We start from the raw sequence: 20,245 nt of genomic DNA, 5'->3' as shown, positions 1-20,245 counted from the left end.
TTAGCCTACTCAAGTGTCCCAGATATATTATTGTTAGTAACTTATGTAGTTAATATATGTACTTATTCATATTCTACCAATGCAACCACTTCAGACCAAGATTAGCCGGCACATCCATAGTCTGCATTGTTCGCTAAAATGAAAAATGGTTTTGTCATAGATTGAAAAGTGGACCCGAGAATGTAACTCGTTAAGGGTTAAAAAAAATAGATCAAATTAGTTGTTTTTGTGTGCCATAATCAATACTTGTTTTCTTTGTAAAACCGGAGTTTGATTTCTAAGCGTTTATTGAGACATTCTGATTAAATTTTCAAGTGTTTTTTGCAGTTCAAATATGTTGATGACTTATATAGAGCGATATATTATTGGTTTTAAATCATTATTGCCGCCAACGACAGGTTTAAAAAAGATTAGAACATTGTTTATGGGTGCGTTTTCAAGTTTAGAATCCAATTTAACTTGTTTGACCGACAGATGGCGTTATTAATTTAAAGGCTCGGAGCAATTTTAGCAAAATACAAAGTATATATGCTAAATACTTTGTAGCAATTTAAAAAAAATTCAATGTTTAATGTTTGCTTATTGAAACAAAATTTTGATGTTCGGCATGTCAAGTTATACGTGATGAAATACGCGTAAGTACAATAAGTTAAATTCTGCAGATCTAGTGAAAAGTACGTCCAATACGTGTTTATTCTGTAGCTCACGTCAAAAGTACGTTCAATACGTGTATATTCTATAGATCACATCAAAAGAACGTCCAATACGTGTATATTTTGTAGATCACGTCAAAAGTACGTCCAATATGTGTATATTCTGTAGATCACGTCAAAAGTACGTTCAATACGTGTATATTCTGTAGATCACATCAAAAGTACGCCCAATACGTGTATATTTTGTAGATCACATCAAGAGTACGCCCAATATTTTATATTCTGTACATTTTGTCAAAAGCAAATCAAATACATGTTTATTCTATAGATCACATCAAAAGCACGTCCAATACGTGAATATTCTGTACATTACGTCAAAAGCCAATCCAACACGTGTTCACAAAGCCAAAAGCAAAAAAAAAATAAAAAAATACGTGCATAGTTTTTAAATTACTTAAGTCCAATAGATGTATACTATTCGCATTATTCACTTAAGGTGAGCCCAATACATTTCAGTTGATTGCGTCAAAATTAGTCCAATACGAGTAAATCATGTACATTAAGTCTAGTACGTAGATTACGACGGAAGTAAGTCCAATACAATTATTGTTAGTTAATTACATCGAAGGTAAGTCAAATACGAGTATAGGCTACTTATTATATCAAAAGTAAACCCAGTACATGAACTTTTGTAAAAAGCACAGAGAGTAAGTCAAATACCAGTATATTTTGTAGATTACGTCAAAACTAAGTCCAATACGTGAATAGTGTTTACAGTACTGAAAAAGTAAGTCTTTTACATGTATATTCTCATTATTCTGTACATTATGTTAAAGGTTAGTCCAGTGCATGTATTTTTAGTTATACAGTTTGGCAGTAACAAAAAATGTTTTATATTGATGTGCTTTAAACAACTTAAAAGAATATTTATCAGTTTTAATTTTTTTAATCCATATTCCAGATTTCATGCAGATGGCTTTTTAACGGGTAAAAATTAAAATATACATCACTCCATATTTTATGCAAATGACGTTGTTTTTAGAGATATTTAACTATATAATTATGTTACATCAGATAAAACCCATGTGACCAAACTCCAGTCAATTGGTGAAGTCCATGTAATATACCTAAATAGCAATAAATTTAAAAGATGTCAGACATAAATGAAGCACCTATGAGACCTTGACCGTGACAGAACGATAGAGGTGAATTAAAAGCGGCTTTATACAAAAGATATCAGCCAATATAGGTATAAATACTCTGTGTGTCCTGATATGAAATGAACCGTACCCATTTGAACACTTTGCAAGAAACATCCAATTCATCAATGTGTTGGTAGAGGATAGTATTTATAACAGACGGAACCCACCATTTTCAGCTCATATGATGTTTTGGTCTTTCCCCGTTTAAAATGCTATTTAAACCAAAATTTTGCTTAAATTAATTATGTAATTGGTTTTCTTTTAAAATGTCGTTATCTGTTAAGATATCCGACTGCCAATTTTAAGTACTTTTATTTTAAATATATCTTACAATCATTCAAAAATAGCATTGAATTTCAGAATTTCATTGGACAAAAGGGGGTTAAGTCCGACCGAATTTTCAGATCTATGAAAATTTAATTTTGTTTCAGATAATAATTTAAATATATCCACATCATAAAAGCTTTTTTGAATCATGCTTCATTTCAATGTATATAAAATTTATTGTTAATGATGCACATATAATTTATAGCACTAAATTCATGATGTGCACAAAGTACGTAAAAACAGAACAACTCTGATATCTGGTATACGTTAATGTACCATTCTTAGACATATTCTCATCACATACAAAAAGAACATAATAATAGGTTTCCTAATTATTATTTTTTAATTGCGATTTAAAATGTCAGTTAACATATTTTACGTTAAACGTGACGTAGTAGCATAATAAACGTGAATTTGCCAGCGGCTGTGGGGTTACGTCTTTTCATTAACATTTTATGGTTATTTCAAACATATTGTTTAAATCTCCTCTTAAAATGCTAGAGAAAAAGATAGGTGTACATGATTTCCAACAAGTATGGCATATTCGGACCGTTTACTGCCCTTAATCTCATATTCTATAAAATATCACTTCTTTTAAAATATTAAGGTTGCCTTGGCATTTCAAGACTTAAGGTTTAAATAGGTCAGTATAATTGAATGTTATATTGACCTTTTTCGCATATGATACTTATCCATTACGAAAAAATAATACAATAATGCATTGTAAGACTCATTTGCACCAGCGCCAAACATTAAACTGTGTTGTTTTAATGTTACTTTAATCATAGGAGAAGAGATAAATTTGGAAACTTTGTATCTATATGAGATATCAAATATATTATGACTACATGGGAAATAAACTGATCTAAATAGGTAAATTAACATATTTATATGCCCTTTCATCTATCACTTTTGAAGGCTAGTATTTTTTTTTTCCATAAAAAACGTTCATAGGTGAATTGATATCTTTTTAAGCGTTTCACATACTTTTTGTCTTTTGAAGGATAAAACATTATATTACCGAGTTGTAACAAATACCTATTGACGTCATTTTGTGGTTAAATTGACTATCCATATTTTTTTATAAATACCAAATTGAACGACTTTAAGAATCAACTTTAACCTCAGAAATCATTGTGAAATATGTCCCCGCAGGATTCCAAATAGGTGGTAGCGCAGTTACTAGAACTACGTTAAGTAACAAGACAAAAGCCTAAGCAATTAGGTAAGCATATTTTGTTTTGTAATTATTATATTTCTAAATGCGATATAAGGATTTTTGATATTTTTCCTTAATTTTCTTTTAAAATTTAACTTGCTCGACCGAAATAAGCAGTGATAACTAAACATTTCACAAGCTAGTCTCATTATACATGTATGTTGAAATTAGGAGATGCATACCTAGGGATATTGGACAACATTGTCTCAGTGTTTGTCGAAAATAGCAGATATTCAACTATGAATATTGTCCAACCTTTTTCTGATAATCTGAAGGAATACGGAGATGTAAGACTATTATTATTCGGCTCGATTTATGATCTGCAGAAAATAAGAAATGCAAGTCTATGAATATTCGACAGCCTTTTCTCAATTTCTGCAGATTTGGAGATATAGCACTGGGAATATTCGACAACCCTGTCTCATGACCTGTTGAAATTAGGAGATAGATTATTAGGAATATCCGACAATCTTAACTGGTGGTCTGTTGAAATTAGGAGATAGAGTGCTTGTAATATTGGAAAACCTTGACTAATGGTCTGTTAAAATTAGGAGAAAGTGTATTAGGATTATCCGACAACCTTGACTCATGACCTTTGAAATATTATGAGATAGAGTATTATGAATATTTGATAACCTTGTCTCATGACCTGTTCAAATTAGGAGATACAGTACTAGAATAATGCGATAAAGTTGACTCACGGTCTGTTGAAATTAGGAGAGTGCTAGGAATATTCGACAAATTTGGGACATGATCTTAAGAAATAACCTATGAAAGTACTTTTTTGTCAACTTACCTCTCTTTCATTTGCGCCAAATGGAATATTCAGCGTCCCCATCGCACGTATAATGGCTACTAATGATTGAATTGTATTACTGTAAACAACAGGTTTAAATTGTTTGTTGTCTTCAGAGGTGAATCCACCCTCGTGAATAATTCTGCAAAGAAGAAAAAGATATTGTAGAGTTTGGTGCATGTATAGTACTATCCAAAAGGCACAATCACATCTCAAACACTTCTTACATCAAATAAGTTAATAAGTAGTCATGCAACGGTTCATTTATATAGCAAATTGAGTATGTTTTTGGAAACTGTAACAAGATACCAAAATATAAACATATTTTGAGAAATAAAACTAACATCTGACGCATAATGGGCCTTTAAAGAAGACACGCAGGTAAAAATACAAAGATGTTTTAATTACTGATGAAAATACCATTTCATAGATACACCCAACTTTTTTGTAAATTTTATTACTAGTAGCTGTGTGCTTTAGAGGTTGTAATCAAAATAAAGGAAACAACATAAATTGGATAAATATTAACTGCAAATTTCTTAAGCAATTTCTTATACTATTGTCCTAACATGCAATTTTCTTTAAACTATTGTTTTAACATGCAAATAATTGCTTTAAACCATCACAACGGTTGGTGGAAAGCACAGACACTATGGGTTGGGAACTCCAAGCGCCTTAAAATATATAATATTATAGACGTTCAATACATTTTTTTCCAAATCAGCTTATATAAGGTTTTATTGTTATATATGACAAGTTTATGTGCTGGGATTGACAAATATACAATTTACTTGGATTTTAAGACGTTTTGGCGTTCCACAACCAAGTGTCTGTTGTGGAAAGTGGGACAACGAATAAGGGCGGGGTAAAAATAAATACCGAAATCTAAAGATGTATACTGGCATGCGAGCAGTTCCCGTACAAAAATCTTAGTTACTTAAACATTATTTTTTATTACGTTCACTCACCAAAATTTGAACGTTACACATCAATATTCGGCTCGTCACACAAATCATGGAAATTCCATCATGTTCTAAACATAGAATAACCCTTAGTTATGAGGCCTCATATGGGGTACCGAAATTATCCATTATTTTGTATGAAGAGAAGTAGTTTCCGTACATAAAATTGAACCCATTATAATTATACAGTTTTATTATATCGGACCTATTTTTCATTTATAATTGTTGAACAGACCATTTTCTAAGAGTTAAATAGATGTAATTCAGGAAATAGAAAGTACACTAAACGCGTGTATCTATTACCCGGTACCGTTACCCCCAACGCATTCACATGCGATGGCATGCTTGTATGCATGATATTTTAAGCATCAAAGCCATAAAATTATTTTATATAGTAATATTGGTCAAAATTCTGATAATTTAACAAGTTTTCGTCACATTGCCTTCTTATCTGTAAACAGGTGGTATAAGTGGAAAACCCTTTAACATGCCTCACGCGTAAGTATATTTGCGCATGCGCGTAAGGACGGAAATCCCCCAGATAAAACAAGGTCATGTTTTGACAACGCACAGGTGAAAGTGATTTAAAATGAGACTTTTTATACGTACTGTCGAACTGACACTTAGATTTTGTCTCGTTTATGTATCTGCTTGATTTGAAATGAATTTTTGAAGAATGCATGTAAAAATCAAGCGTTTAAATAAAAAAAATACGGGTACTGCTTCTGTACGGGAACTGCTCGCATGCCAGTATAGCGAGATTCGATGCACGTGTACAATCAAAATACCATTTTAATAGATCAAATGTCATTAGATATAGCAACAGAAAATAGCATCACTCAATTATGAAATAGATAATTATACTAGTTTGATTAACAGACCAGACAAAAACCCATTTTTTACTATTTATGCCCACAATGTTACATCATCACATCTGTCTGTTTGTCACAAATATGTAATACTGTTGCAATACTATTGCATTATTGTTACGAAATAGTCGGACTGAAACAAGTGTGTGTTTTTTTTAAGAAGATAAATGAGTATTTTAATAAAACCCCACATTCTCTAAAACGTAATTAGGATAAAAAGACCTAATTGACCTCAGACTTTATCTATCTAATGTCTTTTTGGAACATCGATTTAATAACTTTAGATACTAGGCAGAAGATAAAGACGGTGCTAGGGGGCGTTTGGTGTTTTTTTGGTGTTTCCCAAAAAAATACCAATATGTCAATTGGAAAAAAAGAAGAAAAAAAGCAACCCCCCGGAAAAAACAACAACCTTGAAACAAACTTAGTATTACAAGAAACAAATTATGGTAATAAACCAAAAATAAACAGGCCATGTCCTAAATGACATCGGCAGTGTCTGTTTTCATTATTCAATTTTACTTTCAAGAATATTTTGGTTTTGTGTTGTTTTACTAAGTGTTTTGTGTAGTTCCGTTGTGTGCCTACAGTAACAAGTGTTTATTCGTTAATGGCGCCAAATGTGAGCTGGCCGTCTGTCTCATTAAAGATTAAAACTGTCAATCATTCTAAATGGAAATAAATCACTATGAAAATGCTTTTGATTTGGATAAGATATTTTTACCTACCGAATTATTTTATGATGGTTTTATTGTGCAATGGATATAATGTAATTGGCAACTGGTATTTGTATCAAGTTGTACAGTACAGTCAGAATTGTATTTATTTATATTCATTTAATTAATTCAACTGAAAAAGATACAGTAAGAAACGTTTTCGCTTAATTCTTTTTCAATTGTGAGTTTTGTTAATCTATGTTTCTTCATAAATTTGATTTCGAATTCTAACATAGATTCTGTAAAAATGCTTCTTAATGTTTTGAGATATATTTTTTAAAGCTTTATCAGCTCATTGTTGAATTTATGAAAATGCAGTTTCATAAAAAATCAGGAAAAGGGGAGATCCCCCGAGAGCAAATGATATCAAAGTTATAAAAAGCTTGTTCGAGTCTGTTCATGAGAGATATTGCAAAATGCAACATCTCCCCCCCCCCACCTAGCACCGGTTTAAGCAGTATGCAATCTTCAACAACAAAAACTGGTTTCTTCTGTACATGAAATTAGGAATCAAATAAGTATAGCTTTTATAAATGCCGAAGAAAATTGTTTTAAAATACACAGGTTTAAAGACTCAATGTTAAATGCAGGAATATTCTATAAAATCATTATCATTATATAATTGTCATGTAAAATTATAAGTGTTAGAAAAAGCAAGTTTACGCAAGTTTGTGTTCAATTTTTTTGTGTAGCAGATCATAATAATAATATTATTATTATGTTCTATGTCGCATATTTAAAATTATAAATCTACGCATGAAGGGCGTTACATTATCTGAAACTTGTATTAAACAATTTATCACAAATAAATATACATGTTTAATGTATATTAGTTCAATATCTTACATATTTATGCATTATGTATTTGACAGCGGTTCGTCTGTATTACAACATTTCATTAGCACTTTTATATAGGAAAGCAATTCTGTTTATACAAAAAGAAATTTTTAACAGTTTGCAGAAATATTGAAAAGGATCCTGATCTTTTCTTTGTAAACACAGCGCCTGGGGAGAACCACTGTGTTGGCAAAAACCAGCTGGATAGCTTCCTTACATGAAATAATCCAAAGTCTGTGACGGGATTCGAACCATCGCATCGAGGGCAAGTACGTCGAAGTCAACGAACTTAAGATAACGAGTCTAGTTTTATCCTCTTGACTTTTACATCTTGTCAACAATTAATCATAAAATGAATGAAATGTATTACTGGCTAACCTAATTATATCACTCTAAAGAAATTTCAAAGGTCAGTGTATTCTTAAAACTATCTAAAAGACCGAAAAAGTTACTTTTATATCTGGTAACAACATTGTTTTATACCTACAAAAACGCACATCGACCGATACATTCATTATTCAAATAAAATTCGTTGCCATCATAATTTAGTTACTGGTTTTCACATGTTTACAATATGTTTTGTTTGTTTTACTTGCATACCCATGTATGTTTAAGTATTGCTTACACTTGTGCACTCATTTGATATTTAATGATGAATTGCCAATAAAAATTCAAAACGTAAGCTACTAGTTTCGATTGTATATCAAATTAATCCATCGATTATTTATTTTTTCAGAATATGAATCATAATTCATTTGACGGTTATTTGGAACTCACGGTACAATAGCTAAATACGACATTTGCCTAGTCAGCCAACTCTACCCGCGCAAAGCCTAATTTCACCATTGGTTTTCCCGGGGGCTTTTAATTTTCGTTCCCATGAAAGTTTGCAGACTGGCGTTTCTTTCTTTTCCTTTTTTGACCCCTTTCCAGTTTCCGCATTGCTTCATGTTATGATTTCTAAATGAATGGGGTAGTTGGTACATTTTCTGAGGTACAAATGATACACATTTTATTTTGTTGGCGAAATGACCGCCGGATTTTATTTGATATGTATGTTTAATTGGCGATAATTGTAATAAAGGGACTTACAGAGAGAAAGAGAGGGAGAGAGAGAGAGAGAGAGAGAGAGAGAGAGAAAGAGAGGGTGAGAGGGAAGAGGTAACGCTATTCAGAAGGGAGAAAAGCACCTATATTCATAGACAATAAGAGAAAATAGATTACGGAATATCAGACCGCCATGTTCTCTACAAGAAGATCCAATACTGTGTTTGGAGTTTGCTACATAGATATTGATTTGAGAGCCGAGTGTTCTACATGGTGAAATGAATAACAGCGGCGAAATCAATAGCGAAAACTGTATTTTGCCCAGATCAATGTTTGTAGTCGGCAGTTCTCAAATATTACATCTTTTGTTATCGATTTCTTCCATGATTGGTACAAAATACCGCCGTTTAGCCCTTACTACGCTAAATATCATAAATAAACTTGTCTTTCTTTCAATCTGGACAAAAACATTCATCATTTTTAGGGTAAATATCAAAATTTGTACTGATTGCAGATGTCCCGCGTGGTTTGGCCTGCACTGGCAGCATGGGGAGATTCTGTAGCAGCCAAAGCAGGCTAAAGGTTAAAGCAAATATGAGTTACACTTTTAACGGACCATCTGGCAGACGATAGCATTTCTGAAAGAACTTTCTATTGTTATGAATTAATGACGGATATAGATTTAAAATAACCTTTCCTAATGTAATTTCCATTTTTATTTTAAAGATTTATTTTCTCTTCCCATTTGCGTTGACAATATGCTTGTACATGTATGCGATGGGTTTGAAAGAAATGGCTTTTACTTAAAATAAACAGTTTTTGACTAAGGCAGTACAGTCACTGTATAAAAAAGTAATTTTGAATAAGTCGAAAAAACGTTTACAATAAAATCCATAATCATATTTTAAATGTTCAAATATATCCTGGGGGTATGCATGCACTTTCAAAAATAAGTCACAATTAATATTTCACACACCCCAAATTCCTAAAAATAATTAATAAGGGAAATATACATGAACAGAATTAAAATATTATTATTGTAAAATAGTCAATAATTAGTCATTTAATCATTACAATTTTCGTTCACCTAATACTTTGTAAACGATTCTAAGATCATATCGTTGCGTAAACTGATCGGTTTTGTCAAAACGGCGAGGCAGTGTAGCACCGTACAGTATATCACTCATGAATATACAAGCTTTAGCAAAGACATACATATATAGTACATTTTGTATATGCATTTATCATCATTCACGTTGAATTTTCATTTTTTTTAAATCAACGAAAAATACATGTTTCTATTCAAAATGAGTTTACTAAATATGCGGTTTTTTTTGTTTCAATTATATTTTGATTCTCACATACAGAATCCGACGACGCTGAATTTTTCAAGACTAAACTTGTTGTGTTGATTTAATACAGGCATTGTATAAATAGAATAAACTAATATGCTTGTTTAACACTTTAAGCTTTAAAGTGATATATTTGTATATCTAATTTACCGCAGAAACAACGATTTTAGAATGATATGTGGCGGCCATTCAAAAACGCCCGACTTTAACTCCGCATTGGTAACAAAATCGATCTGATCAGTAACAAGTTTATTACCATTGTAATAAAAGCAGAACTGAAGTCCTCATGACGAAGGACGTTGTATTATTAATGACCTCTAATGGATATGTCTGTAATAATTGTTTGGTTACAAGTTGACCATATTATACATGCTGTCCGGAAGAAGTTTACATGGACAACACGCATGGTGAATCCCCCAGCTAGATTAAATAAGAATCGGAAGCAAAATGAAATGCTTAACTTATGTTTTCCGTTTTAAGAAACTGCTCGTATGAATTTGACAATACATAGAGACACAACGATTTTTCATACATGTACGTTATCATTTTATAAAGCTTTAACATAAAATAAAGAACTTGGAACCTTACGACTGGACTTTCTGTCTCACACACCTTCCCCCATCTAAGTGCCCAACATCGATATTTTCAAACCTTTCGCAAGCTTAACTTATTTCATTTAGATTTCACAAAAACGTCACGCGATGCGTATTAAACGTTTCCATTGATGTTTTATTGTCATTACTTCAAAGTAACAAAACTAATTTTGGCCATCTGGTGTTTGACAGCAGTCAACTCTGTTAACCCTTTGAGTAATTTATCCTGCTTTGAGGAGTTCATTCTATGTATATGTAATAGATCTATAAATATACATGTAGATACAAATACTGAGCCATTAAAAATCATAGAACCTGGTTAAGACTGCACGGATGAGCAGGTTGGTCTCCTGGCTCTAGACCGGCGACAAGGGCTAATATCTTTCGTTTCCAGCAGGGACAAGGCCCGGTATAGCTGGATAGCTGTCTCGTAAAGGATTGATCGAAGGACAACATCCAGAATATCTAGATAGCTGTCTTCGTGGTGATTTTGAATGTTGACATAGAATAATACAAATACATGTAAAAGGCAAAACATTATAATTTGCTCAAGTACATGTATAGAAAAAGCATTGGAAACAATGTCATAAAATTGATTGTTTCATCATGTAAATGTTTGGAAACAATGCCATATAAATGACACCACAGTGAACAAAACGTGAATATGTACTGTATATATGTAGTACAATGTAATAACTCCTATAATTATGTAGTTCAATACAATGTAATGCAATTGTTCTGTAATATATCTTAATGTGATGTAATGTAATAGCCCTTTAATGTATTTCAATGTAAAGCAACTGTCTTAATTATGTGCAATGCATTGTAATTGTTGTGTAATACATTTCAATGTGATGTAATGTAATAGCCCTTTAATGTATTTCAATGTAAAGTAAGTGTTGTATGTGCTGTATTTCAATGTAATGCAGTGTAATAGTTACCTTATGTCATGTAATTGTAATTGCTGTGTAATATATGAAATGCAAATCTTTATAAAATATTAATTAGGTGCCTGGAAACTTAACACACGTATTCACAATGATGGATTTCTTTATATAAAGAAGCATATAACGATATTATTTGGCAAAAATATATTATGTAATTTTGGTATACATGTAATTGAAATGTAACTGTGATTTAATGTATAAACGTCATTGCAATGTAAATGTAATTTAAGGCACAAAGGTAATTGCAATATAACTGTTATTTAAGGTATAAATGTAATAGCAATGTAATTGTAGTTATTGTAGTTAATTATTTTGTAATAAATGTTGTGTTTCTGTATTGCTTTAGTTTTCTTTACATGTCACATATGCAAAAAGTTGGTAAAAATAATTAGCATGCAGACTAATGCATAATCATGCAATAGAAATTAAAATGTTAGAACAATTAGAATTAAAAGTGTTTGTACCAAGTGAAATAATGTAGTTACACAAATCTTTGTATTGTTTCTGTATGTAGTAAAACATTTGCTTAATTGCATGATATTGCTAAAGAAGCACTGTATGTATTTTAATGGCGAAATTGGTATGTTTGTACTGCCAACTCAGCGTTATATCTGCAGTGGACTAATGGCCAAAATGGTATATCGTATGTTTTGACGTTTCGTGTGCAATATATTTTGGCAAAAATGGTATTGTATTTGTAATGGTTTTGCATGCAATGGATTTATAGTTTTATATATTATGATGTTTGTTTTGGCGTTCTATATGCAATGGATTAATAGCAATGATGACATTGTGTTTGGATAGGCGTTCTTTATGCGACGGATTAATGGTTTCATATGACGTCATGTTTGTAGCGACGTAAATGATATGAGTCGCGTCACGACAAAACCAACGCAATGCGTTTGCGACCAGCATGGATCCAGACCAGCCTGCGCATCCGCGCAGTCTGATCAGGATACATGCTGTTCGCTTACAAACCCTATTACAAGTAGAGAAACTGATAGCGAACAGCATGGATCCTGATCAGACTGCGCGGATGCGCAGGCCGGTCTGGATCCAAGCTGGTCGCAAACGCATTACGTTGGTTTTGTCGTGACGCGGCTCAATTATGATGTTGTGTTGGCGTTGTGCACGCATTAAAAATGACTTTATCATGTTTTAGAATGTGTGTTTTGTATGTAATAAAAACGATAATAATTAGTCCGCCACCACTACATCTAAAAGGTTATAAATACAACTTTATCTGGTTATATTCTCAATCGGTTTAAGGAAGTGAAAAGGTTATAAAATAACTTGTTTTATTCCAACTGTGGTTTAATTAAAATCAAATATATCAAAAAAAGAACTACAGTGGCTTTCAGAAAAAAAATCCGATCAGAAGAAAGTAAAAGCAGCCTTGACAATTTTCTTGAACAGTTTATTCTTTCTTAGAGTTAAACCGGGAAATGGTCGTAACTTAGTGGGTTATATGACCACATTAATACGGTTTACCAATGAACCGACTTTTCTTTCTTTTTGCATGCTATGTGAGGCATTTTTTTCGGCATATGTTTACATAACTTAAGGACTTGTGCACCTGCTTTCTGTCTGTTAATAGCAGATATTCAGAATTATTGTGCTAACATTGTGTTTTTGTTGCCTTCGCCATGCACTCTTTTTTGTTGTTGGGGTTTAAAGGTAATCAGACAGATTTATGGTCATATAACTGTTCTCCACAGCTTTACTGGTAGATGAAAAACCACAAATGTAATTCGTGCAGACACGTAGAATGACCGACTTTTTAAAAGATTAAGACAACACGAGTGACTTTAACTTATGTAGTGAACATGTTTTATTATACACAGAAACAGACCTGTCACGTATATCACTACTAAATCAACCTTGTAGAAAAAACTTTCTTATGGCCAATACACAAGTTGCTTGTATAAAGACAAGTAGCAACAAAATGTAAATGTAATATGTAATTAGTCAATGCTTTGATTCTTATTTCATTTTTTTTTTCATATGAAAAAAAATGGCATGATTAACATAGCAATTTCTGCTATGGCACTGTCGTGACAATCGCATCTTCTCAGCTCTTTCTGTCAAACTTCGGATAAGATATTATACATAATTATTATTGATAATAGCCGAGATGTTCCGATTGATTGTCGTGACAAGTTTCACACTCCTATTTCCATGAAATATAAAAGCCTATCCCTAAATAATGCTCCCGTCAACACAAAAGTCCTTCAGTCAAACATATTGACAAATTTTACTAGTAATATGTTTTTACGCTATAATATTGATAATATTAGAATCGGCAGCGCATTTTCTCATGCTTGGCGAAGCGCCCTCATATCCACATATCTGTGTATTGTATATGTATTTTGACAATACGTTTTATATGTTCCTCTAACCAAATCGTGTCAATAGCGACTTTTTAGCTTAAATAGATTGCTAAAAAATGTATTTATGTATTTATTTCTTAATAGTTACGCAACTCTTTGGTGACTATTTTTATTCTACAATTGCAACATTTTAACTAGTTTCAATGGCGCACATATTAATGGACAGTTCTTTGAATCGTTTCGAGCCTAGGGCGCAAAAACACTTAAACATATTCGTAAGAAGAAAAAAAACGAAAACATACCCACTTGTTTATAAATTACATAAGACTATTCAACTTTCAGTCGATAAAGGAATGAAATTTCAACTTGCCGTGAGCACTGAGCTACATCAGCACGCTCATCATTGCAGACTGGACTGTCCACTCTTTCAACCATTCACACACTATATCTCAAATGGACTTGTCCGTCTTTGAGTCCGGACAAAACCATTAATAATTTTAAGGGTAAAAATCGCAATATGTACTGACTAGGTTAATAATAAAATGACCAAATATGGTCTGAACTCAAAGCAAGAGGAAAAACTTTATACAAGTCAATTTGGAAATGAATAAGTTTTGGGATATAAATGTATATTTTTCTTTATATAGTTTATATAAATGTCAATATGATTAATAACTAATTGTGTCAAATAAATGTCAAATCCGTATGTTTGCATAACTATATCAATCTTTCACATAATTGCAAACATACAAAAATATCCGGTTATAAAAAATCTATTGGAAAGGTTACATATGTGACACGTACAGTACATGTAGTACATACATACTCTCGTGCCATCTGGACTATTATTGCGGTAAGGTAGTCAGTGGAATATAAAGCATGCACTTGTTAATATATTATGACACAAGCATCTATCTCTGTTATTATCGTGTAAACAATACGCCAAGAATGAGTTCATTTGAACGTTTTCCCCCCTTTCTTTTTTCTCATGTTCAACACCAACTGACTGTTGTGTGCTTAGTAAATACTAATGAAGTCTGTTCATACTTTTCTCCGCTTCAACATGCAATACAAAATGGAAATATTAGTACATGCATATATATATGTATAATGGTAAGATGAAACGTGTGAATATCTCACGAAACTGTACTTTAACTTTCTAAATTCAATCGCAACTTTTCGAACCTTTCCGTCCAACACCGGACAAAGACATTTGGACAATCTGCAAGATGTTTCGAATGGTTCAATATAATGAAACTTCCGAAGCATTAAAAATAATGCCTGGAACGAGACAATTATGCTCTAACTCCGGAAAAATATAAAAACAACTGAGTCATTACAAATCATGAAAGGTATGGACACACGAAATGAAAGGAGTTGATGCAAGATGATGTAACTATATTGAAATTGAACTTCAACAGCGGACGTGTCCACTTCCTTTTTGGACCTGTCCATTATGATCATCATTTGGAAATATCAGGATTTTAAATTGAAGTTGGTCTACAATAGAGCCTGGTCAAAGTGCATGGGTGGCCGTGTAGACTGACCTAGCTGTATACTGGTGGCAATGGTTAATTGCTTTCGGTTTCAGCATGGTAAGAGGTTGAAGACGAAACTTGTCAGCGCCTAAATTATGCTTATTCCTTAACATAAGAAAGTCTGCACTATAACAGTCAGAGTGTAAATCTGTAAAAATAATAGTGTTATAACACAGATAACTAACAAATCTGGACTGGAAAATTTCCTGATTTAATTCGTCTGCATGGTTGAGAATGCATCAAAATTATTCAAACAGATTACAGATTGAGTCAATGCTCATTTCCAATATTGATTGGGCTTTCATGAGATTGATCTATCCCGTGAGTTTTGAAATTGGAGAAATTAAAATATAATATAAGCTTATACAGTGACAGTGTATATTTTGAACTATTCTGTGGTAGGTATTGAGTCATGTAATGTTTTCTTGTAAAACTGGTTTATAACACACTTTTTTTCATCAGCTTCATGCAAACAAGTACCCTGCTATTATATGTTCTATTTTCGTCATACATAACTACAAATGTCCCTTAAATGAGCCAAAGATGCGAGACAAATACGGTAAAAATATCTTTATAGACGAAATGTCAATATTTTCATATATCGTCCATTTTTTCTTCTCACCCACACACATTTGCATACAATTACATAATGATGTTATGAAACCCGATGTGAAAACCAGTCCTGCTTTTTTTCTTATGAAAAAGGCACATTGAACCCTATACTTATCAACCACAAATGACATTTAATATAAATTGCTGGTGAAACAATAACAGCATCAGCATCGAATTCTCATTTTTCCCTCGTCAATACAGTTAATATACACAACACACAACTAACTGTTGATATAATACGAGCTTAAAGAAGAAAATTCTCCGCCTTTCTATAGAGTGTCCGTTCAAAATCAATAAACCGCGCCAGCCTTTAGCAATACAGCACTACCACAGTATCGATTCCGTATGCATTTCAGGACCTACTGTAAATCGATGCGGGAATATACTTTAAACAAAAACTAAACGGTTTAAACACTCGGTAACAGCTGGTACTATCATGTCATTGATCAAATAGTTTAGTATATAAATACAGAAAAGCTAGGGCAATTATTTAGTACATTTTATTCTCCCATTAGTCAGTCACTGTATGAACAATGTCAGTGATAAAACGGGTTGCTATAGCGACGTTTTGAAGTTGTAACTTAGAAACAGTGATTAAAACGCCATATTTAATTGTATTTCTGCAATAGATATAGAACGTTTGCACTTGTTGTATAATTAGAAAAACTCGTGTATAAACTTCTAATTGTGTGTACCATTTAATCATTTTTTTAAGAGAAAACACCTCAACTTTTTTTAGAAAAAGACCCGTTGTAAGAAAACTATCAATTTATTTAGATCGAATGGTGAATATATTTAATGCCAAATGACAGCAGCAATGTACCTGTTCTTCTATCTTATGATACCTAAACTTATACCAACCCTTTAAATAATGATGTCACTTCCGGTTAAAATATCCTTTAAATGGCTGCCATCATGGGAAAGTAAAACTGGCAATAGCATAATCTAAGAACTTTTTCGTCTTCAAAAATTGAAGTGTTGTGTACGACGAGATCGTACCTCTAACATGTTACAGGGCAGGCCTTTTTGAAGTAAACATCACGGTCTGTTCAAACTAGCTTTTGTTTTTTTTTCATCAAATAAGACTGACAGCACAGCTACAGAAAGCCTGGAATTCATTTTTTTGCATGTATGAAGGCTTAAGTCGGCCTTGAACTTTAAATGTAAGTCAGTGCTAACGTATCGTTTTTAACTGATTTTGATGCATTTAAAGTTGGATAAGATGGTAATGATTTGCCCTTCATATATACTTAATATTTGGACCTTCATATATACTTTATATGTAGATATGAAGCTATATTCAAGAGTGTAATACACATTTTATTATGTACATGTAGCTGTTTCAGGTATAACAGTTACCTATCTGAACATAATGGAATAGACCTAACTATAAACAGTACATGTTTTATCCTCTACTAATCATAACAACTGATTTTTCGCTAGAAACAATCTATTTTTAGACAGAGTGAAGGGAAATCTATATTATCCGAAATATCTGTGTAATTTACAGCAAGCAGGTGTACGTTATAAAGCGTATTAATATGTCAGTTTCTACCAAATACCTTATTGATTATTGAAAAACAATCAGTTTAAAAGCAGAAAAGGGTAGCAGAAAAAAAACGATTATCAAAACGACTTAATATACAATAATAAGAACTTGTTTTGATAAAAAGGGCCAATAGAATGTATGCACGACAGGTGATGTTCTTGCCACTTGTCAATCAATAAATCGATATGAATACACGGTTTTTAAATGACCACTTGCATATTTTATTATAATAACGTTTTTTTTTCCTTTTACAAATCACACCAGGCTAACGTATCGTTTTTAACTGATTTTGATGCATTTAAAGTTGGATAAGATATCTAAACAGTAATGATTTGCCCCTCCCCATTTTTTATAATAAATTTATTCTCATTGTATAGCACTGTATATACTCCTCACTATTGAGAATGCATCCTTGAGATTTTTTTTTTCACAACATTCCCCCGGAATGTTACCAGTATCAACGTACATCAATCAGTTAGTGCTACATCCTCGAGGCATGATAAGATAAGATAATCTAACGCGATAATTTATACAGAGTAACACTTCGGTTATTTGAAACCCCTTTACCTACATGCAACCAAGGCATTCACGCGCGAAACACGTACCTAGTACCATTCAATTTAAGCCTATACAGCACAAAAACATAAACAGAATGCAAAAATAATGAAACTGAAAAACAGATATGAGCTGTTATGAAATTATACAGGTAAGTGAATATATAATACAGAACAAACAGAAGTACACAACACCAGGATTCTTACTTCATTTGTTTTACAATGGTGCTCTTTCCAGATTCTCCTGCGCCTAAAAACAGAAAAAAGAACACATTACAACGTTAAGACTGATATAAGATAGCAAAAAATATCTCAACCCTATGAATAGTAGTTATTAATCTGCAGAAACATTATTTTTTTCTTCCGCTTTTCTAAAAATAGACACTATTAAACGGCACAGAAGCGTAATGCTAAGTAGAACTCGCTTCATCAGAAATTCAACATGGCCGCCGTTCCGAGGCTGACAGGGTGAATTAAAATTATAAATTAAGCGCTTAATAAGTCTGATTAATTACTCACCCAACAGCAGGAGCTTGATGTCTTTTGCTGCTTGTATTCCATCCTCTTTTAATCCCTTTTCAATCGCCTTACTTCGCTCCATAGCCAACCGATCCTCAGCACTCAATGTACACCCCATGATTGATTTTAAAGAATTTTGGCACACTTCTTACAAAAATAAGGCAACCTGGGAACCCCTATCTATCACAAACCCCTTCTGACCGCACAAGGGGCTTTATTAAAGGTTGCTATGCCCTTGTTGATTTGATTATATCCATAAATGATTAAATATACATTCCTAACTTAAGCCACTAAATACACGACCTAGATAGCGCTGAATTCTTTACGGGCTTGGTTCGTGCGAATATAGGAACCGCATACGTTATATTCCCTAAGTTTTGTTTCACTCGGGTGCCCCGTTTACATCCAACCTACGGCGCGGTGTCATCACGTCTGCTATTATTCCCAAAACACTGCACTAAATTTTAAACATACAGGAACCAAGATTTGAAAATAAATTCCGGGCGTTGTTCCTACCACCGTGTGACGTCGCTGTGTAGTAGAGTTAGAATTGATGATAAAATATTCTGTAGCAGGAATCGCTGTATAGAATATTAGTCTAGTGGTTCTGTTATTGGAAAGCTTGCGGGTTCGACGTGACGTCACTTTTCGCACGGAGTCGATATCATTAATATTTGCAGACGTGTTTTCAGAAATTATGAAAATCACCAAGAGAACGTACTGTATAAAGGCGAAACATCGATAATGCTTTAGACCAAAGTCGCTGTAGCTATTTATATTCCAATAAGTCAATACCTAGCTAGGAAAAATAACCAATGAATGCGATGTTGGAAGCTACCATAAGCACATATCTGATTCACTTTTATTCTTGTAAGAATTTTTAGATTCTGCTTCTGTTCACACAAAAATACTGTTTCCTTAAGAACGGGGTCTTCTGTTCATCTATACTGCGTGTCTACAGACGCGATACCAAATATCAACCATTTGCTTTAAATATAGTCCTACTGCAAGGTGACAATTTGGCCTGCCGTCTATCTTAAATGAATGACGGACAATTAAGAAATCGGTGCAATTAGCTTGAATACATGTATGCTATTTTTAAATGGTTTTCAAATTTGATACATTACTACGTCAAGTACAAGATGGAAAAATAAAATCAACCCAGCCTCTGTAAGACTTAATGAAACAAATATCTAACTGATCGGTTCTAGATTATCGATCTCGTTTTCATACAGAAGTACGATCGCACGTTGCGAACAGAAGCGTCTACGGGTGAATAAAAGCACGATTAATACAATGGGAAAAATCGGAGATCAATTTATATTGATTTTTGGATCTCGGGACTACTAATTATAATGCGGCGGACATTTAACTGTTTGTTCGCACACGCGCAACAAATTACATTTTACTGCACTTGAGATTATATAGAGAGCCGACTGAATCAAGCGTTTAAGAGTTAACGCTCTTTTAAAAAAAATAAAGCTCAATTTTCAATTAAATAACGTCACTTTTATGCGATCTATTTAATTTAATATACATTTAGCCAACGTTGTTTCTTTTTAAATAAATAAATAAACAAACAAGCAGGATCTTTCAAATAGTATTTCTTTTTAATGACCCTAA

The 20,245-nt window shown here is 32.7% G+C and overlaps 1 protein-coding gene across 2 annotated transcripts in view; it reads right to left on the bottom strand.

Annotated features, from left to right (window-relative positions):
- LOC132757719 (guanine nucleotide-binding protein G(o) subunit alpha) overlaps positions 1-19,347 on the bottom strand; it is a 36,381-nt gene extending 17,034 nt beyond the window's left edge. The window contains exons 1-3 of one of the 2 annotated variants that reach the window (XM_060749086.1): positions 18,623-19,347; positions 18,311-18,353; positions 4,198-4,339 (exon numbers count right to left, since the gene is read on the bottom strand). In XM_060749086.1, coding sequence (XP_060605069.1) covers positions 4,198-4,339; positions 18,311-18,353; positions 18,623-18,740 — 303 coding nt within the window. In that variant the 5' untranslated portion in view covers positions 18,741-19,347. The remainder of the gene's footprint in view (positions 1-4,197; positions 4,340-18,310; positions 18,354-18,622) is intronic. The other variant, XM_060749087.1, reaches the window with a different exon arrangement.
- Between the last annotated feature and the right edge of the window lie 898 nt (positions 19,348-20,245).

This window comes from Ruditapes philippinarum, unplaced genomic scaffold (genome assembly GCF_026571515.1).
Source record: "Ruditapes philippinarum isolate M1 unplaced genomic scaffold, ASM2657151v2 ctg1722_1_1_1_1, whole genome shotgun sequence".
Classification (NCBI taxonomy): domain Eukaryota; kingdom Metazoa; phylum Mollusca; class Bivalvia; order Venerida; family Veneridae; genus Ruditapes; species Ruditapes philippinarum.
Note: the sequence above shows the minus strand (reverse complement) of the source record. Positions and strands in the feature narration are given on the sequence as shown.